This window comes from Pelobates fuscus, chromosome 7, assembly GCF_036172605.1.
Source record: "Pelobates fuscus isolate aPelFus1 chromosome 7, aPelFus1.pri, whole genome shotgun sequence".
Lineage (NCBI taxonomy): Eukaryota > Metazoa > Chordata > Amphibia > Anura > Pelobatidae > Pelobates > Pelobates fuscus.
Genome location: NC_086323.1, coordinates 16013231 through 16039870, shown reverse-complemented (window position 1 = coordinate 16039870; position 26640 = coordinate 16013231). Strand labels below are relative to the sequence as shown.

The 26640-nt window shown below is 45.7% G+C and overlaps 1 protein-coding gene across 1 annotated transcript in view; it reads left to right on the top strand.

Moving 5' to 3' along the window:
- The first annotated feature begins 13695 nt into the window (after positions 1 to 13695).
- Positions 13696 to 26640, top strand: part of CCDC24 (coiled-coil domain containing 24) — a 60999-nt gene continuing 48054 nt past the window's right edge. The window contains exons 1-3 of the mRNA XM_063427176.1: positions 13696 to 13730; positions 16770 to 16969; positions 25416 to 25594. Coding sequence (XP_063283246.1) covers positions 16802 to 16969; positions 25416 to 25594 — 347 coding nt within the window. The 5' untranslated portion in view covers positions 13696 to 13730; positions 16770 to 16801. The remainder of the gene's footprint in view (positions 13731 to 16769; positions 16970 to 25415; positions 25595 to 26640) is intronic.

Sequence of the window (26640 nt, the reverse complement as noted above, 5' to 3'; positions counted from 1 at the left end):
CACCCCCAAACACACACAGCACCCTCAGACACACACAGCACCCAGACACACACAGCACCCCCAGACACACACAGCACCCAGACACACACAGCACCCCCAAACACACACAGCACCCTCAGACACACAGCACCCAAACACACATAGCACCCCCACACACACACAGCACCCAGACACACAGCACCCCCAAACACACACAGCACCCAGACACACACAGCACCCAGACACACACACAGCACCCCTAAACACACACAGCGCCCCTAAACACACACAGCACCCCCAAACACACACAGCTCCCCCAGACGCACACCGCACCCCCAAGCACACACAGCACCCCCAAACACACACAGCTCCCCCAGACACACACAGCACCCAGACACACTCAGCACCCAGACACACACGGCACCCAGACACACACGGCACCCTCAGACACACACAGCACCCTCAGACACACACAGCACCCTCAGACACACACAGCACCCTCAGACACACACAGCACCCTCAGACACACACAGCACCCAGACACACACAGAACCCAGACACACACATCACCCCCAAACACACACAGCACCCCCAAACACACACAGCACCCTCAGACACACACAGCACCCTCAGACACACACAGCATCCTCAGACACACACAGCACCCTCAGACACACAGCACCCCCAGACACACACAGCACCCCCAGACACACACAGCACCCCCAAACACACACAGCACCCCCAAACACACACAGCACCCAGACACACACAGCACCCTCAGACACACACAGCACCCCCAGACACACACAGCACCCCCAGACACACACAGCACCCTCAGACACACACAGCACCCTCAGACACACACAGCACCCTCAGACACACACAGCACCCTGCGACACACACAGCACCCTGCGACACACACAGCACCCTGCGACACACAGCACCCCCAGACACACAGCACCCCCAAACACACACTGCACCCCCAAACACACAGCACCCCCAAACACACACAGCACCCCCAGACACACACAGCACCCCCAGACACACACAGCACCCTCAGACACACACAGCACCCAAACACACACACACAGCACACTCACACACGTATATATATAAAATAACCCTCAGCCCTCAGTGAGTTAACAGACAAAGAAAATTAGAAACCTAGAATGTGACGGCACATAAAAACACCCTCACACACAGCACCCCTCTTACATACACACACACTGCGCCCCTCACACATACAATACGTCCAAATATATATACATACATACATACATTCTCTAAACACACCCTCTCTACAACCCCTACACACACTACATCACCTATACACACATACTACAGCCCGTATGCACACACTCGCTACATCCCCTGTAACACTATGCCCCCTATACACACACTCTCTACAGCCCCTAGCCACACATATTACACCACAAACACAAATGAAATTGACCTATTTACACAATACCACACCACACTCTACACACACGCAATCCCACAAGCAGGCTCCAAACACATGCACCATACACTTTCCTGGCCCTTTTGTCCCCTGGTATCCCACTTGTGGAGACACCAGAGACAATTTAAAAGCAAACACAGCACAAGCATGTTATTAAATTTGCTTGCGCTGCACAGAACAAATTCAGGGCCTTTTTCTAATGCCAGAGCTCTTCAGCGGGGCTCTGCGTATTGAACCAATATGCTCACTTTGAGAGGGGGCGTGCTTGTCATTAGTGATGACAAAACACACCCTCTCTGGCCCCGCCCCCTTCTTAGGGGGCCGCTCTGATTGAAAAATGCCCGGGCCTAATTTTTTTCCCAGTCCGGCCTTGGCACGTACACATGCCACGTGGTAATCTCGGCCTACTAAATTTATTTTTACCGAGATTCCACCACAAAATGACTTCCCTCACAGACAGACAGACTGTTGCTGCCCCGCCACATTTGGTTACAGTTCTAAATCCAGGATTGCAGCTGATACTGGACCTTTTCCATCCCAAGGACTTCACCTAATTCTGGGCACAAATTTAAACATATCAGCAACCTCTGCGTATAGGAAGCTATATTCAACTAACTTGCAGGACAGACTGTAATCATGGGATGTGTGTTCACTGGCATAACATGCGCCCTTTAAGTCTGGCCGCATAGCAAGTAAGGGAATATTTGCATGTTACTATATTAGCTCTTCCCCACTCCTATTCTGTGTCATAGTTGAAAATGTATTAAAAATTCATAAGACATAGTAGTGAATTTTATTGTAGTTTAACTCCTTAATGACCAAACTTCTGGAATAAAAGGGAATCATGACATGTCACACATGTCATGTGTCCTTAAGGGGTTAAAGACACATTACTGGGAGTATTATTGTTATGGAGCTCTGTTATACACTCAGACACACCAACAATGTGGAGCTCCTAGAAAAGAGGTTCATTAGGAGAGAAGAGAGGGACAGAGGGATTTGGGCCCACAATTGGGACTGTCCCTCCTACATAGGGACACTTGGGAGGTATGCTCAGGAAATAAATCATTTATTAGACATGAAAGAATTTCAGAAGAACTGCTTTAAATAAATAATTTAATCAATAATCTGCAGGATTTAAATGCCACAGGGCAGCACTTTTCCTGCACTGCTTGTGAGCAAAAAAAAAGTGATGCGTGTTCCAGAAAACTTGCTGAATCTGGCAACACTAACTCTACCTAATATTTAACTGTGTCTCCTGAGTTAGACCCGTATAGACCACACAGTGTCACTTGGCTGGCAGAGGTTAATGAGAGTTGTAGTCCAAACACAGAGGAGGGTCCATATTGGACTATCTCTTGGATAGAATATCTTTCGTAACATGTTGAAGCATGCACGGAATTCACCAGGAGCGGATTTGAAGTCTGCAAACAGTGAATCTCACCGAATATGGTTTTAATATTTCTCTACAGATATACCGGCTTCCTGTGTTACTAAACGCTCCATTCCAAAACATGAGTTATGTAGAAATCCGATGACCCACAGAAAAAATATTCCTTGGACTTTAAAGAACACAGGAATGGGCTTTATAATCACGGAGGGATCTCTTTCATGTTGACTTTTGTAGTATTTCAACAGTTTAAGATTGTTCAGAAGATCAGAACACATTCTAACGTCTCACTTTATTGAGAATAAGGCCTCTAACTGAAAAAAGTCCACTTTGTATTCTTCTGGGCATTAAGATGTATAATGCAATAAATATTTGAAGACGGTAATAAAGTCATAGCTGTCAGTGTGGCTGTCCCTTTAATTCAGTAATTCCACGTTTGCAGATTCCAGAGGCCAGTTGTGTCTGGCGATTCAGGAAGCTAGGTAGCTGCACCTTGTGATGGAGCAACAAATAGACTCAACGTGATTTTCTGGGTTCACAGAGCCAACTGGCAAGCAGGAAAAGGCCCAGAGACAACATTGCAGGGATTTACTTTATCAGAATGAACCTGCCTTAATCTAGAACAGAGCGGATTCAATAATCCAGCTTCAAAATCGAGTTCTGTACTCCTTTATACAGAGCTCCATTCCACTATACTGAGCTTCACTTAATCTCTCTATACAGAGCTCCATTCCTCTATACTGAGCTTCACTTAATCTCTCTATACAGAGCTCCATTCCTCTATACTGAGCTTCACTTAATCTCTCTATACAGAGCTCCATTCAACTATACTAAACTTCACTTAATCTCTCTATACAGAGCTCCATTCCACTATACTGAGCTTCACTTAATCTCTCTATACAGAGCTCCATTCCTCTATACTGAGCTTCACTTAATCTCTCTATACAGAGCTCCATTCCTCTATACTGAGCTTCACTTAATCTCTCTATACAGAGCTCCATTCCTCTATATACTGAGCTTCACTTAATCTCTCTATACAGAGCTCCATTCCTCTATTCTGAGCTTCACTTAATCTCTCTATACTGAGCTCCATTCCTCTATACTGAGCTTCACATAATCTCTTTATACAGAGCTCCATTCCTCTATATACTGAGCTTCACTTAATCTCTTTGTACAGAGCTCCATTCCACTATATACTGAGCTTCACTTAATCTCTTTGTACAGAGCTCCATTCCTCTATATACTGAGCTTCACATAATCTCTTTATACACCGCTCCATTCTTCTATATACTGAGCTTCACTTAATCTCTCTATACAGAGCTCCATTCCTCTATATACTGAGCTTCACTTAATCTCTCTATACAGAGCTCCATTCCTCTATACAGAGCTCCATTCCTCTATACAGAGCTCCATTCCTCTATATACTGAGCTTCACATAATCTCTTTATACAGCGCTCCATTCCTCTATACTGAGCTTCACTTAATCTCTCTAAACGGAGCTCCATTCCTCTATACTGAGCTTCACATAATCTCTTTATACAGAGCTCCATTCCTCTATATACTGAGCTTCACTTAATCTCTTTGTACAGAGCTCCATTCCTCTATATACTGAGCTTCACATAATCTCTTTATACACCGCTCCATTCTTCTATATACTGAGCTTCACTTAATCTCTCTATACAGAGCTCCATTCCTCTATATACTGAGCTTCACTTAATCTCTCTATACAGAGCTCCATTCCTCTATACAGAGCTCCATTCCTCTATACTGAGCTTCACTTAATCTCTCTATACAGAGCTCCATTCCTCTATACTGAGCTTCACATAATCTCTTTATACAGAGCTCCATTCCTCTATACTGAGCTTCACATAATCTCTCTAAACAGAGCTCCATTCCTCTATACTGAGCTTCACATAATCTCTCTAAACAGAGCTCCATTCCTCTATACTGAGCTCCACTTAATCTCTCTACACAGAGCTCCATTCCACTATATACTGAGCTTCACATAATCTCTTTATACAGAGCTCCATTCCTCTCTACTGAGCTTCACATAATCTCTTTATACAGCGCTCCATTCCTCTATGTACTGAGCTTCACTTAATCTCTCTATACAGAGCTCCATTCCTCTATACTGAGCTTCACTTAATCTCTCTATACAGAGCTCCATTCCTCTATACAGAGCTCCATATCTCTATATACTAAGCTTCACATAATCTCTTTATACAGCGCTCCATTCCTCTATACTGAGCTTCACTTAATCTCTCTATACAGAGCTCCATTCCTCTATACTGAGCTTCACTTAATCTCTCTAAATAGAGCTCCATTCCTCTATACTGAGCTTCACTTAATCTCTCTACACAGAGCTCCATTCCACTATATACTGAGCTTCACTTAATCTCTTTATACAGAGCTCCATTCCTCTATACTGAGCTTCACATAATCTCTTTATACAGAGCTCCATTCCTCTCTAAACAGAGCTCCATTCCTCTATACTGAGCTTCACATAATCTCTTTATACAGAGCTCCATTCCTCTATACTGAGCTTCACTTAATCTCTCTAAACAGAGCTCCATTCCTCTATAGTGAGCTTCACATAATCTCTCTAAACAGAGCTCCATTCCTCTATACTGAGCTCCACTTAATCTCTCTACACAGAGCTCCATTCCACTATATACTGAGCTTCACTTAATCTCTTTATACAGAGCTCCATTCCTCTATACTGAGCTTCACAGTATCTCTTTATACAGAGCTCCATTCCTCTATATACTGAGCTTCACTTAATCTCTTTGTACAGAGCTCCATTCCTCTATACCGAGCTTCATTAATCTCTTAAAGGACCACTATAGCTACCCAGACCACTTTAGCTCAATGAAGTGGTCTGGGTGCCAGGTCCCTCTAGGTTTAACCCTGCTTCAGAGAAACTGCTATGTTTACACTGCAGGGTTAATCCAGCCTCTAGTGCAGTGATGGCTAACCTTGACACCATTAATTATTTCTGGACTACATTTCCCATGATGCTCAGCTAGCATTTAGACTCAAAAATGCTTTCCTATGTATGCTGGCGTCTTCTCACTGTGAAAATCTAGCGGCTGTCAATGAGACTGCATGAGAGTGTATAACAGAGCTCCACAGCAATAATACTCCCAGTAATGTGTCTGTGTATAACAGAGCTCCACAGCAATAATACTCCCAGTAATGTGTCTGTGTATAACAGAGCTCCACAGCAATAATACTCCCAGTAATGTGTCTGAGTGTATAACAGAGCTCCACAGCAATAATACTCCCAGTAATGTGTCTGAGTGTATAACAGAGCCCCACAGCAATAATACTCCCAGTAATGTGTATGTGTATAACAGAGCTCCACAGCAATAATACTCCCAGTAATATGTCTGAGTGTATAACAGAGCTCCACAGCAATAATACTCCCAGTAATGTGTCTGAGTGTATAACAGAGCTCCACAGCAATAATACTCCCAGTAATGTGTCTGTGTATAACAGAGCTCCACAGCAATAATACTCCCAGTAATGTGTCTGTGTATAACAGAGCTCCACAGCAATAATACTCCCAGTAATGTGTCTGAGTGTATAACAGAGCTCCACAGTAATAATACTCCCAGTAATGTGTCTGAGTGTATATCAGAGCTCCACAGCAATAATACTCCCAGTAATGTGTCTGAGTGTATAACAGAGCTCCACATCAATAATACTCCCAGTAATGTGTCTGAGTGTATAACAGAGCTCCACAGCAATTATACTCCCAGTAATGTTTGAGTGTATATCAGAGCTCCACAGCAATAATACTCCCAGTAATATGTCTGAGTGTATAACAGAGCTCCACAGCAATAATACTCCCAGTAATGTGTCTGAGTGTATAACAGAGCTCCACAGCAATAATACTCCCAGTAATGTGTCTGTGTATAACAGAGCTCCACAGCAATAATACTCCCAGTAATGTGTCTGTGTATAACAGAGCTCCACAGCAATAATACTCCCAGTAATGTGTCTGAGTGTATAACAGAGCTCCACAGTAATAATACTCCCAGTAATGTGTCTGAGTGTATATCAGAGCTCCACAGCAATAATACTCCCAGTAATGTGTCTGAGTGTATAACAGAGCTCCACAGCAATAATACTCCCAGTAATGTGTCTGAGTGTATAACAGAGCTCCACAGAAATAATACTCCCAGTAATGTGTCTGAGTGTATAACAGAGCTCCACAGCAATAATACTCCCAGTAATGTGTCTGAGTGTATAACAGAGCTCCACAGCAATAATACTCCCAGTAATGTGTCTGAGTGTATAACAGAGCTCCACAGAAATAATACTCCCAGTAATGTGTCTGAGTGTATAACAGAACTACACAGCAATAATACTCCCAGTAATGTGTCTTTAAACTACAATAAATGTGTGTAGAAATCAGTCTGTGTGAATAAGACACATTGTTCTTGTTATAAATTAAATTTTAGTTGCTCAAATTCTTATTAGTAATTCACAGCTGAAACCCCTAAAATGTAAGTGTCCCTAATTGTATATATATTAATCTGTTTATATAGTATTGACTTCCCAGTTGTACAGCGCTGCGGAATATGTAGGCACTTTATAAATATCAGTAATAAATTAATTAAGTAAATATAATGAATTTATAGTCCTGGACTGATTGTGGAAGGAAGCCCTCACTTATATCTTTCTAAAAACACAGGTGAGTAGCAATGTATAAGTAAATCCATATAACATAACATAAATTACAATCTATTAATAATGGCATGGTAAGATCTAAGAGGGGGAGCTAAAGCAGCCCCCCCAGGAGAGGGTTAAGGGGAAGGTGTCCCTTTAAGGGGCGTGTCCCGGTATCGCTTTGCTGGGAGGGGACAGCCGATTCCCTAGCAACGCTCAGTGTTTGCCTGGATACCTAGAACCCGGAAGCAGCAGGTACATTGGGGGCAAAGGGAGAGCACAGCAAGGGCGATTACTGCCCCCAGCCCCCTGGACTACCTACCTCATGGGAAGGGGGAGCACAGTAAGTGGGCCCAGCTATTACTGCCCCCAGGTTAATGGACTACCTACCTCATGGGAAGAGGGGGAGGGAGAGCACAGTAAGTGGGTCCAGCTATTACTGCCCCCAGGTTAATGGACTACCTACCTCATGGGAAGGGGGGGGTTGCACAGTAAGTGGGTCCAGCTATTACTGCCCCCAGGTTAATGGACTACCTACCTCATGGGAAGAGGGGGAGGGAGAGCACAGTAAGTGGGCCCAGCTATTACTGCCCCCAGGTTAATGGACTACCTACCTCATGGGAAGAGGGGGAGGGAGAGCACAGTAAGTGGGCCCAGCTATTACTGCCCCCAGGTTAATGGACTACCTACCTCATGGGAAGGGGGGGGGGAGCACAGTAAGTGGGTCCAGCTATTACTGCCCCCAGGTTAATGGACTACCTACCTCATGGGAAGGGGGGGAGGGGGAGCACAGTAAGTGGGCCCAGCTATTACTGCCCCCAGGTTAATGGACTACCTACCTCATGGGAAGAGGGGGAGGGAGAGCACAGTAAGTGGGCCCAGCTATTACTGCCCCCAGGTTACTGGACTACCTACCTCATGGGAAGAGGGGGAGGGGGAGCACAGTAAGTGGGCCCAGCTATTACTGCCCCCAGGTTAATGGACTACCTACCTCATGGGAAGAGGGGGAGGGAGAGCACAGTAAGTGGGTCCAGCTATTACTGCCCCCAGGTTAATGGACTACCTACCTCATGGGAAGGGGGAAAGGGGGAGCACAGTAAGTGGGCTCAGCTATTACTGCCCCCAGGTTAATGGACTACCTTCCTAATGGGAAGGGGGAGGGGGAGCACAGTAAGTGGGTCCAGCTATTACTGCCCCAGGTTAATGGACTACCTACCTAATGGGAAGAGGGGGAGGGAGAGCACAGTAAGTGGGTCCAGCTATTACTGCCCCTAGCCTCCTGGACTACCTACCTCATGGGAAGAGGGGGAGGGAGCGCACAGTAAGTGGGCCCAGCTATTACTGCCCCCAGGTTAATGGACTACCTACCTAATGGGAAGAGAGGGAGAGGGAGGGGGAGCACAGTAAGTGGGTCCAGCTATTACTGCCCCCAGCCTCCTGGACTACCTACCTCATGGGAAGAGGGGGAGGGAGAGCACAGTAAGTGGGCCCAGCTATTACTGCCCCCAGGTTAATGGACTACCTACCTCATGGGAAGAGGGTGAGGGAGAGCACAGTAAGTGGGTCCAGCTATTACTGCACCCAGGTTAATGGACTACCTACCTAATGGGAAGGGGGAGGGGGAGCACAGTAAGTGGGTCCAGCTATTACTGCCCCCAGGTTAATGGACTACCTACCTAATGGGAAGGGGGAGGGAGAGCACAGTAAGTGGGTCCAGCTATTACTGCCCCCAGGTTACTGGACTACCTACCTAATGGGAAGGGGGAGGGAGAGCACAGTAAGTGGGTCCAGCTATTACTGCCCCCAGCCTCCTGGACTACCTACCTCATGGGAAGAGGGGGAGGGAGAGCACAGTAAGTGGGCCCAGCTATTACTGCCCCCAGGTTAATGGACTACCTACCTCATGGGAAGAGGGGGAGGGAGAGCACAGTAAGTGGGTCCAGCTATTACTGCCCCCCAGGTTACTGAACTACCTACCTCATGGGAAGGGGAGGGGGAGCACAGTAAGTGGGTCCAGCTATTACTGCCCCCAGGTTACTGGACTACCTACCTCATGGGAAGGGGGAGCACAGTAAGTGGGTCCTGCTATTACTGCCCCCAGGTTAATGGACTACCTACCTCATGGGAAGGGGGGGGGAGCACAGTAAGTGGGTCCAGCTATTACTGCCCCCAGGTTAATGGACTACCTACCTCATGGGAAGGGGGGGAGGGGGAGCACAGTAAGTGGGCCCAGCTATTACTGCCCCCAGGTTAATGGACTACCTACCTCATGGGAAGAGGGGGAGGGAGAGCACAGTAAGTGGGCCCAGCTATTACTGCCCCCAGGTTACTGGACTACCTACCTCATGGGAAGAGGAGGAGGGGGAGCACAGTAAGTGGGCCCAGCTATTACTGCCCCCAGGTTAATGGACTACCTACCTCATGGGAAGAGGGGGAGGGAGAGCACAGTAAGTGGGTCCAGCTATTACTGCCCCCAGGTTAATGGACTACCTACCTCATGGGAAGGGGGAAAGGGGGAGCACAGTAAGTGGGCTCAGCTATTACTGCCCCCAGGTTAATGGACTACCTTCCTAATGGGAAGGGGGAGGGGGAGCACAGTAAGTGGGTCCAGCTATTACTGCCCCAGGTTAATGGACTACCTACCTAATGGGAAGAGGGGGAGGGAGAGCACAGTAAGTGGGCCCAGCTATTACTGCCCCCAGGTTAATGGACTACCTACCTAATGGGAAGAGAGGGAGAGGGAGGGGGAGCACAGTAAGTGGGTCCAGCTATTACTGCCCCCAGCCTCCTGGACTACCTACCTCATGGGAAGAGGGGGAGGGAGAGCACAGTAAGTGGGCCCAGCTATTACTGCCCCCAGGTTAATGGACTACCTACCTCATGGGAAGAGGGTGAGGGAGAGCACAGTAAGTGGGTCCAGCTATTACTGCCCCCAGGTTAATGGACTACCTACCTAATGGGAAGGGGGAGGGGGAGCACAGTAAGTGGGTCCAGCTATTACTGCCCCCAGGTTAATGGACTACCTACCTAATGGGAAGGGGGAGGGAGAGCACAGTAAGTGGGTCCAGCTATTACTGCCCCCAGGTTACTGGACTACCTACCTAATGGGAAGGGGGAGGGAGAGCACAGTAAGTGGGTCCAGCTATTACTGCCCCCAGCCTCCTGGACTACCTACCTCATGGGAAGAGGGGGAGGGAGAGCACAGTAAGTGGGCCCAGCTATTACTGCCCCCAGGTTAATGGACTACCTACCTCATGGGAAGAGGGGGAGGGAGAGCACAGTAAGTGGGTCCAGCTATTACTGCCCCCCAGGTTACTGGACTACCTACCTCATGGGAAGGGGAGGGGGAGCACAGTAAGTGGGTCCAGCTATTACTGCCCCCAGGTTACTGGACTACCTACCTCATGGGAAGGGGGGAAGGGGGAGCACAGTAAGTGGGTCCTGCTATTACTGCCCCCAGGTTACTGGACTACCTACCTCATGGGGAGAGGGGGAGGGGGAGCACAGTAAATGGGTCCAGCTATTACTGCCCCCAGGTTACTGGACTACCTACCTCATGGGAAGGGGGGGAGGGAGAGCACAGTAAGTGGGTCCAGCTGTTACTGCCCCCAGCCTCCTGGACTACCTACCTCATGGGAAGGGGGGGGAGGGAGAGCACAGTAAGTGGGCCCAGCTATTACTGCCCCCAGGTTAATGGACTACCTACCTCATGGGAAGAGGGGGAGGGAGAGCACAGTAAGTGGGTCCAGCTATTACTGCCCCCAGGTTACTGGACTACCTACCTCATGGGAAGGGGGAGGGGGAGCACAGTAAGTGGGTCCAGCTGTTACTGCCCCCAGCCTCCTGGACTACCTACCTCATGGGAAGAGGGGGAGCACAGTAAGTGGGTCCAGCTATTACTTCCCCCAGGTTACTGGACTCCCTACCTCATAGGGGGAGGGGGAGCACGGTAAGTGGGTCCAGCTGTTACTGCCCCCAGCCTCCTGGACTACCTACCTCATGGGAAGAGGGGGTGGGGGATCACAGTAAGTGGGCCCAGCTATTACTGCCCCCAGGTTACTGGACTACCTACCTCATGGGAAGGGGGGAGGGAGAGCACAGTAAGTGGGTCCAGCTATTACTGCCCCAGGTTACTGGACTAACTACCTCATGGGAAGGGGGAAGCACAGTAAGTGGGTCCAGCTAATACTGCCCCAGGTTACTGGACTACCTACCTCATGGGAAGGGGGGGAGCACAGTAAGTGGGTCCAGCTATTACTGCCCCAGGTTACTGGACTACCTACCTCATGGGAAGGGGGGAGCACAGTAAGTGGGTCCAGCTATTACTGCCCCCAGGTTAATGGACTACCTACCTCATGGGAAGGGGGAGGGGGAGCACAGTAAGTGGGTCCAGCTATTACCGCCCCCAGGTTACTGGACTACCTACCTCATGGGAAGGGGGGGAGGGAGAGCACAGTATTACTGCCCCCAAGTTACTGGACTACCTACCTCATGGGAAGGGGGAAGCACAGTAAGTGGGTCCAGCTATTACTGCCCCAGGTTACTGGACTACCTACCTCACGGGAAGGGGGGGAGGGAGAGCACAGTAAGTGGGTCCAGCTATTACTGCCCCCAAGTTACTGGACTACTTACCTCACGGGAAGGGGGGGAGGGAGAGCACAGTAAGTGGGTCCAGCTATTACTGCCCCCAAGTTACTGGACTACCTACCTCATGGGAAGGGGGAAGCACAGTAAGTGGGTCCAGCTATTACTGCCCCCCAGGTTAATGGTCTACCTACCTCATGGGAAGAGGGGGAGGGGGAGCACAGTAAGTGGGTCCAGCTATTACTGCCTCCAGGTTAATGGACTACCTACCTCATGGGAAGGGGGGGAGGGGGAGCACAGTAAGTGGGTCCAGCTATTACTGCCCCCAGGTTACTGGACTACCTACCTCATGGGAAGAGGGGGGTGCACAGTAAGTGGGTCCAGCTATTACTGCCCCCAGGTTACCGTACTACCTTCCGCATGGGAAGTGGGGAGGGGGCCACCAGGTTACTGGACTACCTACTTCATGGGAAGGGGGAGGGGGAGGAGGTGCACAGTAAGTGGATCCTGCTATTACTGCCCCCTGGTTTCTGGACTACCTACCTCATGGGAAGGGGGAGGGAGAGCACAGTAAGTGGGTCCAGCTATTACTGCCCCCAGGTTACTGGACTACCTACCTAATGGGAAGGGGGAGGGAGAGCACAGTAAGTGGGTCCAGCTATTACTGCCCCCAGCCTCCTGGACTACCTACCTCATGGGAAGAGGGGGAGGGAGAGCACAGTAAGTGGGCCCAGCTATTACTGCCCCCAGGTTAATGGACGACCTACCTCAAGGGAAGAGGGGGAGGGAGAGCACAGTAAGTGGGTCCAGCTATTACTGCCCCCAGGTTACTGGACTACCTACCTCATGGGAAGGGGGTGGGGGAGCACAGTAAGTGGGTCCAGCTATTACTGCCCCCAGGTTACTGGACTACCTGCCTTATGGGAAGGGGGGGGGGGGGAGGGAGAGCACAGTAAGTGGGTCAGCTATTAGTGCCCCAGGTTACTGGACTACCTACCTCATGGGAAGGGGGGGTGGGGGAGCACAGTAAGTGCTGTTACTGGACTACCTACCTCATGGGAAGGGGGGGAGCACAGTAAGTGCTGTTACTGCCCCAGGTTACTGGACTACCTACCTCATGGGAAGGGGGGAGCACAGTAAGTGGGTCCAGCTATTACTGCCCCCAGGTTACCGGACTACCTACCTCATGGGAAGGGGGAGGGGGCTACTAGGTTACTGGACTACCTACCTCATGGGAAGGGGGGAGGGGGAGCACAGTAAGTGGATCCAGCTATTACTGCCCCCTGGTTCCTGGACTACCTACCTCATGGGAAGGGGGAGCACAGTAAGTGGGTCCAGCTATTACTGCCCCAGGTTACTGGACTACCTACCTCATGGGAAGGGGGGGAGCACAGTAAGTGCTGTTACTGCCCCAGGTTACCGGACTACCTACCTCATGGGAAGAGGGGGGTGCACAGTAAGTGGGTCCAGCTATTACTGCCCCCAGGTTACCGGACTACCTACCTCATGGGAAGGGGGAGGGGGCTACTAGGTTACTGGACTACCTACCTCATGGGAAGGGGGGAGGGGGAGCACAGTAAGTGGATCCAGCTATTACTGCCCCCTGGTTCCTGGACTACCTACCTCATGGGAAGGGGGAGCACAGTAAGTGGGTCCAGCTATTACTGCCCCAGGTTACTGGACTACCTACCTCATGGGAAGGGGGGGAGGGAGAGCACAGTAAGTGGGTCCAGCTATCACTGCCCCCAGGTTACTGGACTACCTACCTCATGGGAAGGGGGGAGCACAGTAAGTGGGTCCAGCTATTACTGCCCCCAGGTTACTGGACTACCTACCTCATGGGAAGGGGGGGAGCACAGTAAGTGCTGTTACTGCCCCCAGGTTACTGGACTACCTACCTCATGGGGAGGGTGGGGGATTCAATCACTATGATCTCCAGCCATCTACAGCAGCACTCTCTCCTTCTTCCTCTGACACCACAGTAGAGCTTTTAGTCTGATTCCTGGTCATGTAAAACATGCAATAAATAGTATCAGCTTTATACAGTGTATTATCTTGAAACAAACTTTATGGCTAAAAGTTAAATTAAAATTTAGTGTACTGTATTTTGTGTGTGTGTGTGTGTGTGTGTGTGTGTGTGTGTGTGTGTGTGTATATATAGCAAGTCGGATGGCTTGACTGGTGTGCAGATTTTTGTTAAACATTATATATATATATATATATATATATATATTACAAACACTATACAGTATATTTTCTACATTTAAACAAACATACAGAAATGAATATTTATTTTTAAACTTTTGTAGATTCTTTTATATTTTGAATATTAACTATTTGTTAATAAACACGGAATTTGTAATCATTTAAAGTGTGTACACATTTTTTGGGACACCCTGTGTATATCACAAAGATATACCGACGACGGGATCAGGATAAATCTGACCCGTAGTCTGAAAGGTGGGTCACTCAGGTAATGTGGGCAAAACCCAAAATAAATTCACAACTAAACTGGTAGGGGAAGGAGCCTAACTCAAAGCGAAAGTAACCAACCCCACTGGCATTACCTCAAATATAAATCATTTTAATATAATAGCAAAGAAAACAAAATAATAGACTAATGCAATTTCATCAAACAAGGACCTACATCTACAAATTCTAAAATAATAGAGAAAGTGTGACCAAAGAGCGGGAAATTATATATATATATATATATATATATATATATATATATATATATACGTGGATGGATAGTGTAGGTAGATGCTCTCAGAGCCTCACAGCATAGAATCTATAGGGCCCAGTGGAAAGGCTTCCTCTATAACACTATCCCTTTAACTCTTTGTGGTTTATATGGGGAATATATCCCGGGGTGCGACAACCCTTCAATTGTATCAATGGAAAGGATCGCACAGTACGAGAATAGAGCTGTGGGGGCAGATGTGTCTCGAAAGCATTGTTCTGCAATACACACGTTTATTTTCACAATTACATTGTAAATCCAGATACTGAAATATTCAAGTGATTTGCTTCCTGTCACAAATTACCGTTCTGTGAAAAAACAGATATAGCTCTTAAGTATAGATAGATCCAGCCATTTTAGAGTGTACATGTTATTTTTTAAATGAATATTTGTAACTGCGTAGATTTTAAGAATTAGTGGAAAACTTAAGAAAAATATAGAGACATTCTGGGCACCATAAGTATTTCATCTCGATGTGGGCAACTGCAGCCCTCATTCAGTGTTGAACTGTTCAAAACCATTTAAAGGAGCACTATAGGGTCAGGAACACAAACATGTATTCCTGGCCCTATAGGGTTAAAACCACTATAACCAGTAGCCCACCTGGTCCCCTCAGGCCTCTCTAAAAATAGTTAAATCTTACTTGTATTAAAGTCTGGATCTGCTTACTTTGTCCCTGTTTCCTTTAGACCTGCCCACTGCCTGCTGACATCAGCAGAAGTTATAGCCTGATCCAATCACAATGCTTGGAACCCCATAGGATTGGCTGAGACTGACAAAGAGGCTGATCAGGGGCAGAGCCACCACAATTCAAACACAGCCCTGGCCAATCAGCATCTCCTCATAGAGATGAATTGAATCAATGAACCTCTATGAGGAAAGTTCAGTGTCAGCATGCAGAGGGAGGAGAAACTGAATGTTTGGATGCATAACAGCTATCTGAGGACTGGCCAGTGACGTTATCACTAGGCTGTAATGTAAACACTGCATTTTCTCTGAAGGTAATGATTCTACTCACCAGAACAAATTCAATAAGCTGTAGTTGTTCTGGCGACGATTGTGTCCTTTTAACATTAAATAGTGGGATGGCAGCAAGAGACTCCAGGCACTATAGCCACTACAATGAGCTGAAGCAGTAATGATGCCCGAGTGTTTTTGTTTTTTTAAATTAATCGTTATAGACCTATAGCAAAACACTAAAATATATCATGAACACTTTATGTTATTGAAGTGGTTACAGTGATATAATTCTGTCTCTGTCTTTACTATTCGTTTGTTGAGTAATTCTACCTATATGGCTTTACAGCGGTGGCCTTGCAGCCCTGTCAGTAAGAGATCACGTAGTGACACTTTTTGGGTATTGCACCATTTCATGCTAGTTTTTTTTGTTTTTTTTTTATTAAAGCAGATCATCCCTTAAAATGTTAATTAAATGTAAATGGCAATAAAAATGTTCCTTTATTCAGAGGGTCTCTTTAAGAACCACTGAATTAGACTAACTGCTGTTAGTCTAGATCAGGGGTAGGCAACCTTCAGTACTGCAGATGTTGTGGACTACATCCCCCCATAATGCTCTTACACCCATAATGCTAGCAAAGCATCATGGGAGCTGTAGTCCAAATCATCTGGAGTGCCAAAGCTGCCTATGCCTGGTCTAGATGAAGAGGCATGTAGAACGTTTGCGGTGGGTCTAACTATGGCTGCTAAATTTAATCAAATGTGGTCACAATGTCCATATGCCCTATATGTTGAGCACCCAGAAATTCTAATTTTTTTTAATTGTAAATTTTTTGGTAATTTTTGAGGCAACTCAGCTAATTTTGAATTTGAACTCTATAATGTTTTTAATAAGTCCATGGTTTAGTTGGGAATGGAGGAGATATCTGGCTAATGCTGCATTCTATTGGCTTGACATCAAATACAGCTATATTTTTTTATAGTCTATGGGACCAGAAGGACACACTGCATTGCAATGCTGCAGCCAATCAGTGATCAGGACAGCGGATACGGAGAAATCATTGAGCCACCTACATCATTGTGGAAACTTGTCGAGGAGCAGGTCCCCGTGAGTGAAAGGGCCGAAATCAAGAGAATTCTGGGAGATGCAGCTGTTGACCTCAGTTTAGAGCTAAATGCAGAGGTTAGTACCGTGCGAACTGTTTGTACTTTGTCCAGATGTTATTGACTGGTCCAGAAGGAGTATGTGTTTTTTAAAAGGTGTTACATTTTAATATCATCCTCTAAAGTTTTACCTAGTCTCCTACAGGACTGCCAGATTTTACCACCCTTACCTGGACACCTGTTACTTCCTCCCAGTGATGAGCAATACATGAAAAGTCCTTCCCTGTAGTACATAGAATTTATGTGCTTGATGTAGTTCCTTTCGAATCCTTAAAAACTCATCAAATTCCTCTCCAGCAGGTGTTTATGGGATGTGTATTTCAACCCCAGCCTCAGTTTTACTCCTCAGATTAGATGGGTATAAATTCTAAATAAATAGTTTGCAGCCATACAGAGCATTCATAGGGGTTAGGAATAAACAGGCTTCTGCTCCGAACAGTGATCCAAATGTGAAAAAGGGCCGGAGTCACCAATGGAACGAGCCTCCTTGTTCCACTGGTTTCCATAGTGATTGTCCCACTTAGTACCTTAGACGCCTTTTTACAACAAAACACAGTTTATACATAATCCTAATAGTTTTGTGCAATTCATGACCCAGAAGGAGGTAGGGACATATATGTGGCTCGTACCCTCCCTTCGTGTGCATATGGACACGTTGGATGGATGCCAAACGAGGATGTAAAATATTTGATGGTCTGAGCCACTTTTGGCAGGTAACAGCAGAGATACGACTGCCTCGGATAGATATAATTGCCTTGGTAAACTCCATACTACTACATTTTAGAGTTAGTTCACTAAATGTTCTATCCTCTGAAATTTACCAACTGAGTTGATTCAGATCAGTTGGAAACCATCCAAAATCAGACTAAATGGCCCCAGATAACAGAAGAATCACACAGGAACAGGTCATCTGCTTCTTCCTTGTTCTTCGGTCATTTTTTTTTGTTTACTGTGTCATTTTCTCTAATTTCTTCTAACACCAACAATTAACTTCAAACCAGCAGCACTGTGACTAACCCATTTTTTCGGCGTTCATTTTAGGCAACCGCGCTGCATCTGTTAGTCATCAGTTACTGTATTATGAAATAATATCTTCACTTTCTAAGAAAAGTTTCCTAAGCGTGAGTTATAAACATTTCCAAATCTGGCCTCAGGCTTTGTGCAGTGAAGGTAACAGTAAGCGGCGTAGGAGGTGCATGTGCGGTATGTGTAAAAAGCTTCCCTGCAAGTGCTTTATTGCCAGAACTAGGGTTTGTGTTTCTTTTTCTATAACATTTAATAATTCTTATTTCTCTTAGGCAATGCTTGAAAGTGCTGCCTGGCAAATTGCGTAATTTATGTGATACGTGTATAAGATCAATCATTTAATCACTGCGATCCCAGATGAAACACTGTGATTTGTTAAGGATACGCCACTGCCCAAATACAAAAAACAAAACACTATTTAGTAGAACGACACACAATGAAAACATGCATGCTTTAATTAAGCATTTTTAAAAATTGGGATATACCTAATAGCAGCTTCCAAAATCTGAAGATCTCTTGTCTGCATCCTTTGCAAGCCCTCCCCTTCTAACCCCGCCCAGACTTTCTGTGGCTGTCCAATCACAGACTTACCAATGCAGCTCAGTGAGCAGTCTTTGCAAGGCAGGTGTTCTGGGCAAATGCTGCCTCTTGAGTTTAGCTTTAGATTAACAGTGAATGAATAAGGTGAATGACTAGGGAGGGAGAGAGTCCAGAATCAGAAGAAAGACACATTACTATGGTGTGTGAGCGTGGTAGAGCAAAAAAGAAAATAAAAAATGCAATAGAAAAATCTTACTTGAAATAATCCTACATAACCTGTCTTTATTCCACATCCCCTCCAAACAAAATAGGACAGGGTGCAGGAACTAAATTAACACATCGCTCTACAATTACAATTATTTATATAGCACCAACATATTTTGCAGCGCTGTACAATAGAAACAATACAATACAAACATTTAATTCTATCAAAACATGTTTGACATAGGGAATTGGACGTGAAGTGGGCCCTGCTCAAACAAGCTCACAATCTAAAAGGATGAGGGACAAATACACAAGGACAGTGAGGGAAATAATTGATGCCTGGTGGACCGCGGTGGCCATGGGCCGAGGCCGGCAGGGGAGATGCTGCATTCCATGACGGGCCGGTGAGGAGATCAAAGATCTGGTCCACTATCACTAACAAGCGGCCGCCGGCTGGGGAAGGAGGGAGAGAGGACCTGGCAGAGCTCTATTTTGCAGCTCCACCAGGTTCCTCTCGCGAGATCCAGAGCATTGCCACCAGGGGGTGACAACCATAACCACACACTTAGAGCCACCTCCTTCAGTGGCCCGGTCAGCGCTGTGGCCGTGGTATAGCACGACCAGGCCCCTTTAAAAAAAAAAAAAGCATCCGCAAGTGCGAGGAGCGCGCGCGCAAGTGAAGAGGGAGCCGCGCCGACTCCCATCATCCCCAGCCACCCTCCTGCAAAGAAAAGGTAAGAAACAGGAGGGTGGCTGGAAAATGAGCACTGTGTGTGTCTGTATGCATGTCTGTCTGTGTATTTTCCACCGGCACTGTGAATGTTTACATGGTGTGTTCAATAAAAACATGGCAACATTTCATTCTTTGTGTGTTATTAGTTTAAGCAGACTGTGATTGTCTATTGTTGTGACTTAGATGATGATCAGATCACATTTTATGACCAATTTGTGCAGAAATCCATATCATTCCAAAGGGTTCACATACTTTTTATTGTAACTGTATGTGTATGTCTGTATGCATGCATGTATGTCTATGGATGTATATATGTATGTCTGTATGTCATAATATATGTATGTCTGTATGTCAGTATGAATGTATGTCTGCATATCATTATGAACGTATGTCTGTGTGTATGGATGTCTGGATGCATGTAGGTCTGTCAGTAGGTCTGTATATATGCATGTATGTATGTGTATGTCTGTATGCCTGTCTGTATGTATGTATGTATGTCTATGTATGTCTGTCTGATTGCATGCATGCATGTATGCCTATGTCTGTATGTATGTCTGTATGCATGTATGTATGTCTATGTATGTATATATTTGTCTTTATGTCATTATATATGTATGTCTGTATGTCAGTAGGAATGTATGTCTGCATATCATTATGAACGTATGTCTGTGTGTATGGATGTCTGTATGCATGTAGGTCTGTATATATGTATGTATGAATATATGTCTGTATGCCATTATTAATGTATGTATGTGTGTGTGTATGTAATGATGTCGGTGTCTGTAGGTATGTATGTGTCTTTATGTCCTCATGCATGTGTGTCTGTCTTTTACTATGTATGCCTGTGTGTATGTCACAGTGTGTGTGTGTGTGTGTGTGTGTATATATATATATATATATATATATATATATATATATATATGTATATGTTTTATTTCAAAATATTCGTCCTTTCAGAGTAAACATTTGACTATACAGTAAGCATATCCACATGCAGACACAGACAATCTCACTGTCACAAGCTCTTTGATGCACAGGCTCACAGACAGACAGACAGACAATCTCATTGATATACATACGCTCAATGACATAAAAACACAAGCTCACTGATGCACACAAATAGGCTCACTGACAGACAATCTCACTGACACAGACAAGCTTATTGGTATACACACAAATTTAGTACAGACAAACTGACACGCACAGGCTTACTACAGACAAGATCACGATCACACACACACACACACACACATGCTTACTGACACCCACATGCTCACTACAGACAAGCACACTGACACACATGTTCATTACATGCAAGCTAACACACCCATGCTCACTACAGACAAGCTCACACACACATGCTCACTACAGAAAAGCTGGCTGATACACACGTGCTTCCTACAGTCAAGCTCACTGACACACACACATGCTCCGTACAGATAAGCTAACTGACACACACATTGTTCCAACAGACAAGCCCACTGACACACACACACATGCTTCTAACAGACAAGCCCACTGACACACACACACATACAAGTTCACTCACCAGCAGCCACACACAAACTAATTCAGGAGCAGGCACACACAAGCTCACTCACCAGCAGGCACACACACACACACACACACAAGTTTACTCACTCCCAGCTGGTATACAGGGGTCTCCTTCTGCTAAACATTTAGGCAATGAATCATATACAAGCAATCACTGTGTATCTCTCTTTAAAAAAAAAAAAAAAGAACCTTTAACTACTAGAGTTGTGATGATGAAGAAACTCCCTGCTTTGCACAGAATGGATTCTCCTGGAACCCTTTCTTTGGCAAGAGAATTGTAAAAACTACCTGGCTGCTTCCCTTTCACAATTCCACAGTCTTATTGATCTTGGCCTATACATTAACTTGTTGGTGGGATAAAAATAAACAAAAATCTCTGAATATGTGGAGATTTTTTCCCCTAGGGAATCAAACTAAATAGGCTGAAGAGGCATGACACACTGTTAATGGGTCTTGCAGAGGGGAGGAAAGGAAAGGGTCTAGTTTGTGCTGTTGAAATAAACACAAACCACCCAAATTGTCTGCCTGATCTCAGGAATCCTCATCAGTTCTGACCCAACTCCCTCATGTGTCAGTCTTTATTGTATTAATGAATGGCCTAAGCACAATGGCACTGGGCTGCCCTGGAGCCCATTTATTGTGAAGTTCCCCTTGCCCCAGGACTGTGTCTTTTCATTTTCATATGGTTAATATACCTCATACTCAGAGAGCACATCTTAGCACTGAATGCTGGGTTCCAGTTTAAAAGGATCTCACCTCTGTACACAAAGTCCATCTAAAGAATAGCACACATACTCAGACACCTACTGACACACATCACCAGGTTCACAGTCATAGATCACTCACTAGCAAACAGAGACACACACACACACTCACTAGCAGACACACACACACTCACTCGCTCACTAGCAGACACACACACACACACTCACTCATACTCTCTCTCTCACTAGCAAACAGAGACACACACACACACACTCACTAGCAAACACACACACACACTCACTCATATTCTCTCTCTCACTAGCAGACACACACACACACAGACACACACAGACAGACACACACACACACTCACTCACACTCTCTATCTCACTAGCAGACACACACACACACACACAGACACACACACACACACAGACACAGACAGACACACACACTCACTCACACTCTCTATCTCACTAGCAGACACACACACATACACACTTACACTAGCAGACACACACGCACACAGCCATGGCTGAAGCTTACCTGGCACTGGCAGGTGAAGTTGCCATTTTGTGGCCCTTCTTTGCAGTGACGTCAGCACCGTGCGTGGGGGCGGAGCTTCAATTAAGGAGGCGTGGCTTGCGTGCGGAGGCGGGGCATGCGGACGAAATTAAGGTATGTAGTGCAGGGAGCCTAATAGATCTCCCTCCGGCCGCGGGCAGAACAATTGCGGCCGCACCAGACCCCAGCTACTCCCTTATTACTCCCCTCAGACTGACACAGGCTGTCACAGGACTAAAACCGTCCTTATTACACAATACCACACCACAATTAGCTCACTCTACACACACACAATCTCACATGCAGGCTCTAAACACATGCACAATACTCTTTCCTGGCCCTTTTGTCTCCTGGTATCTCATTTATAGAGACACCAGAGACAAGTTGCAAGGAAACACAGCGCAAGCATGTTATTAAATTTAAATGCAAAAAGAAAAGTCCTGTGCTCACTCCCATCACTCCTGGGCGACAGCAACGACCACAGTACACACCAGCTCCAATACATATAGTAAAAACAAAGGAAAGAGTTACCTGCGCTCTCTCTTTAGTCCCTATTTATATTTAAACAAATGGAGGTCATTTAGTTACTCCAATGGCCCCTGGAACTAAATGACCTCCATTTGTTTAAATATACATAGGGACTAAAGAGAGAGCGCAGGTAACTCTTTCCTTTGTTTTTACTATATGTATTGGAGCTGGTGTGTACTGTGGTCGTTGCTGCCACCCAGGAGTGATGGAAGTGAGCGCAGGACTTTTCTTTTTGTATTTGTATTTACTTTGTATCACACAGCCTGGTTACAATGCTGCCTCCCATCCCATGTGTTCCCTATTAAGGGTTAATAAGTATATAGGGGTGTATATAAAAAAATACCTCTCTCTGTCTCAGTGGAGATATCTTTGCCAGAAGCTCAAGGAAGCAAGGTGAAGGGTCAGAGTAGGACCCGTCTAGGGGGGTCTTCCTTGACGTTGGCAGGCGGGCATTCCCTCCTGTGGCCATTGGAGCAACTAAATGACCTCCATTTGTTTAAATATACATAGGGATTAAGGATAGAGTGCAGGTAACTTTTTTTTCTTTGTTTTTACTATATGTTATTAAATTTGCTTGCACTGTGCAGAACATATACAGGGCCTTTTTCTCATGCTAGAGCTCTTTAGCAGAGCTCTGTGCATGGTCTGCCCCGGGGAGGGCATTGAACCAACATGCTCTTTGAGAGGGGGCGCGCTTGTCATTGGTTATTAAAACACACACTCTATCTGCCCCGCCCCCTTCATAGTGGGCTGCTGTGATTAAAAAATGCCTGGGCCAAATTTTTTTCCCAGTCCAGCCCTGAATGTACCTGATAATGGGGGGTGTTTGGAAGAGGGAGCAGCACAGATGGGAGATGGCAGAGGAAGGTTGTAAAGAATGAGGAGTTAAGGGGCGAGCTGATAGGATTCTCTAAAGAAGTATGTTTTATGAAGGGATTTTATAAAGGACTGCAGAGATGGGGAAAGTTGGATGTCTCTCAGGAGGCCATTCCATATGGAAGAGGCAGCCGTGGAGAGGTTTTGCTGGAGTTTGGGGTGTGGGTGTGAGAATAGGACAGTAACTGGTCATCAGCAGAGCAAAATGGCCAGGTTGCAACATATCTGCTAATAAGGGAACAGATGTAAACAGGGGCACGGTTATGTAGAGATTATTGAACCAAATCCTAAGTTAAACAGAAAGCTGGTGCGAAGACTGACAGAGGGGTGAGAGTTGCTGGACGTAAGGTAGGTGAGTTTGGCAGAGGTGTTCATAATGGACTGTACAGCCGCAATCTGGGTACTTTTCAGTCCAGGCAAGAAACAACAAGAGCATGGGCAGGCATCTTTGTTGCGTCCTAAGTGATAAAGGGTTGAATGCGGGGAACCTTATTAAGGTGAAAGCGACAGGATTTGGTGATAGATTTTATGTGAAGGAAAGGCCAGAATCAGAAAGCACACCCAGGCACCACCTGCGAGTTGGAGGTTTTAAATTGATCGTTGACCTTATGGTGGAGGTGTGATTGGAGATATATTACAGCCAATGATACCAGGATCTGTTTACAGAACCTCCTTTTCTGTTCTTGTCTATTTTAACCTTACTTTACTATGTAGGTTTGAATTTAATACGGTTTCATATTGAATGAATAACCCCCTGTGCATTGTATATTATATACAATATCATAAGAACTCTTTGCATTTTGTGCTGATATGTTTAAATTCTGTATTATGAAAAATAAATAATCTCATGCAATTATTCACTTTCTTATATGCCTTTTTAAAAGGTAGGACTTCAGTGTAATGAGTTACAATTGTTTTTGGAAAGATCACACCTTGGATGCTGAGCATTTAGATATGACTTCAGTTCACTTACAATGGAATGTACTTTGCCAAGATTCAGCTGTTAAAATATGAACCGAAAACGTATTATTATATAAAATGGAAGCAAGTAAAACAAAACTGTTTATGACAATCTATATCAATATGCTGGAATTTTATTTATTTTTTTTGACAATCTTTATTTTTCATTATCTGTTTTCTGTTTCAAAGGTCATAACAACAATTTCGGGAGATGTTATTGCAATATTACTTTTCAAGTGTTGGTAGATAGCACAAACAAACCGTTATACAGTGTAGTTAAAAGCAACAAGAATGCCAGTTCCAACAAAGTTATCAATATCAGTAGGTAAGTAAGCATACATTGCGATGTCGGGTGGAGCCAAGGAATAACTAGGCACAAAGAAAAGGTTCATTGAGCTACATACCAGGGTGCTTGGTTTCGGTGGGGTGGAGTGGGTTGGAGGCCTCTGGCTCCCCGTCCCGGTAACCGAGAGGTGCCACAGCTAGGGCGTCCAGGTATGGGTACATTTCTCTTGCCTATACCCCGGAATTTTTATGGTACAATTTAAGTAACTTGGCAAATGGGGAATTTAACAAGTTTTCACTCAAACTTGCACAAGTTTAACAAATACACAATGTTTGTTGGATTGACCTGTGTGCCTCTTCTCATTCCCCTTTCTTTCGGAGTTCTCTCTCTTGTGGAAGTCTACTCTCTGATCTTCTCATTCCCCTTTCTTTCGGAGTCCTCTCTCTTGTGGAAGTCTACTCTCTGATCTTGCATGATTTCTCATTGCAGGTTGAGCTTCTGCTGGATCTATTGAGGGATCTGAGAGCCACCTACTCATCGTCCAGACAGAGTTCACCGCACAGCCTCACCTCCCTCCTGGCTGATCCACCTGTGATTAAGGACATGATAACACAAGAGATACGCATGTTACTGCTAAGCGTGAGACAGAAAGCACGGTGTGATGGACTGTAAGTTATATGTGTTGGGGATGAATCATTTTTTGGTACTAAATGTTCTAAGTTGTTCAAGCACTATATAAAGATCAGTTTGCAGCAGTGTTTTCCTATGGGGAGGGCTTGATGAACTTGCGGCATTTGTTGCGCTGTAGCCCTCTTCTCGCCCTCCCCCCGCCCGTCAGATGACATCAGAGGAGGTGGAGTGCCGCTCCAGTGCCGAGGGAGATACGTGCTAGGATTGGGTAAGTACAGAAAGGTTTATTTTTTAACTCTTTTCATGCTTGGGAGGGGGTGGGGGGTGGGGGAGGGTAGAGTGTCTGCAAGGGCTGTGGCAGAGGGAACTATAGTGTAAGGAATACAGATTTGTACTCCTTACACTATAGTATCCTTTTAACACCACAAGCAACCTCCAAACTCATACAAAACCACATGCAAGCTCTCTCCTACAACAAGCAAACATATACACAACCCTCGTTTACTCCTGTTCCACTTGTGTCCTTTGGTATCTCACTTAAGGAGAAACCAGAGGCAAGTCCCCAGCAGACACAGAAGAAGTGTATCATTAGAATGGCTTGCACTGTGTGAAACACATTTTCCCCTATGCAATAGCTCTTCAGCAGAGCTCTGTAAATGGGCTGCCCTGGAGGGGCATCACCCTGACATGCCCGCTTTGGGGTGCATGCGTGCCAAAGATGATGCAGCTCAGCCTTAAAATGCCCGGGCTGAATTTGTGTCCCAGTCCAGCCCTGAACCATTCTTCAAATCAACTCTTAAAGGAACACTATAGTCACCTAAATTACTTTAGCTAAATAAAGCAGTGTTAGTGTATAGATCATTCCCCTGCAATTTCACTGCTCAATTGACTGTCATTTAGGAGTTAAATCACTTTGTTTCTGTTTATGCAGCCCTAGCCACACCTCCCCTGGCTATGATTGACAGAGCCTGCATGGAAAAAAACTGGTTTCACTTTCAAACAGATGTAATTTACCTTAAATAATTGTATCTCAATCTCTAAATTGAACTTTAATCACATACAGGAGGCTCTTGCAGGGCAGGGC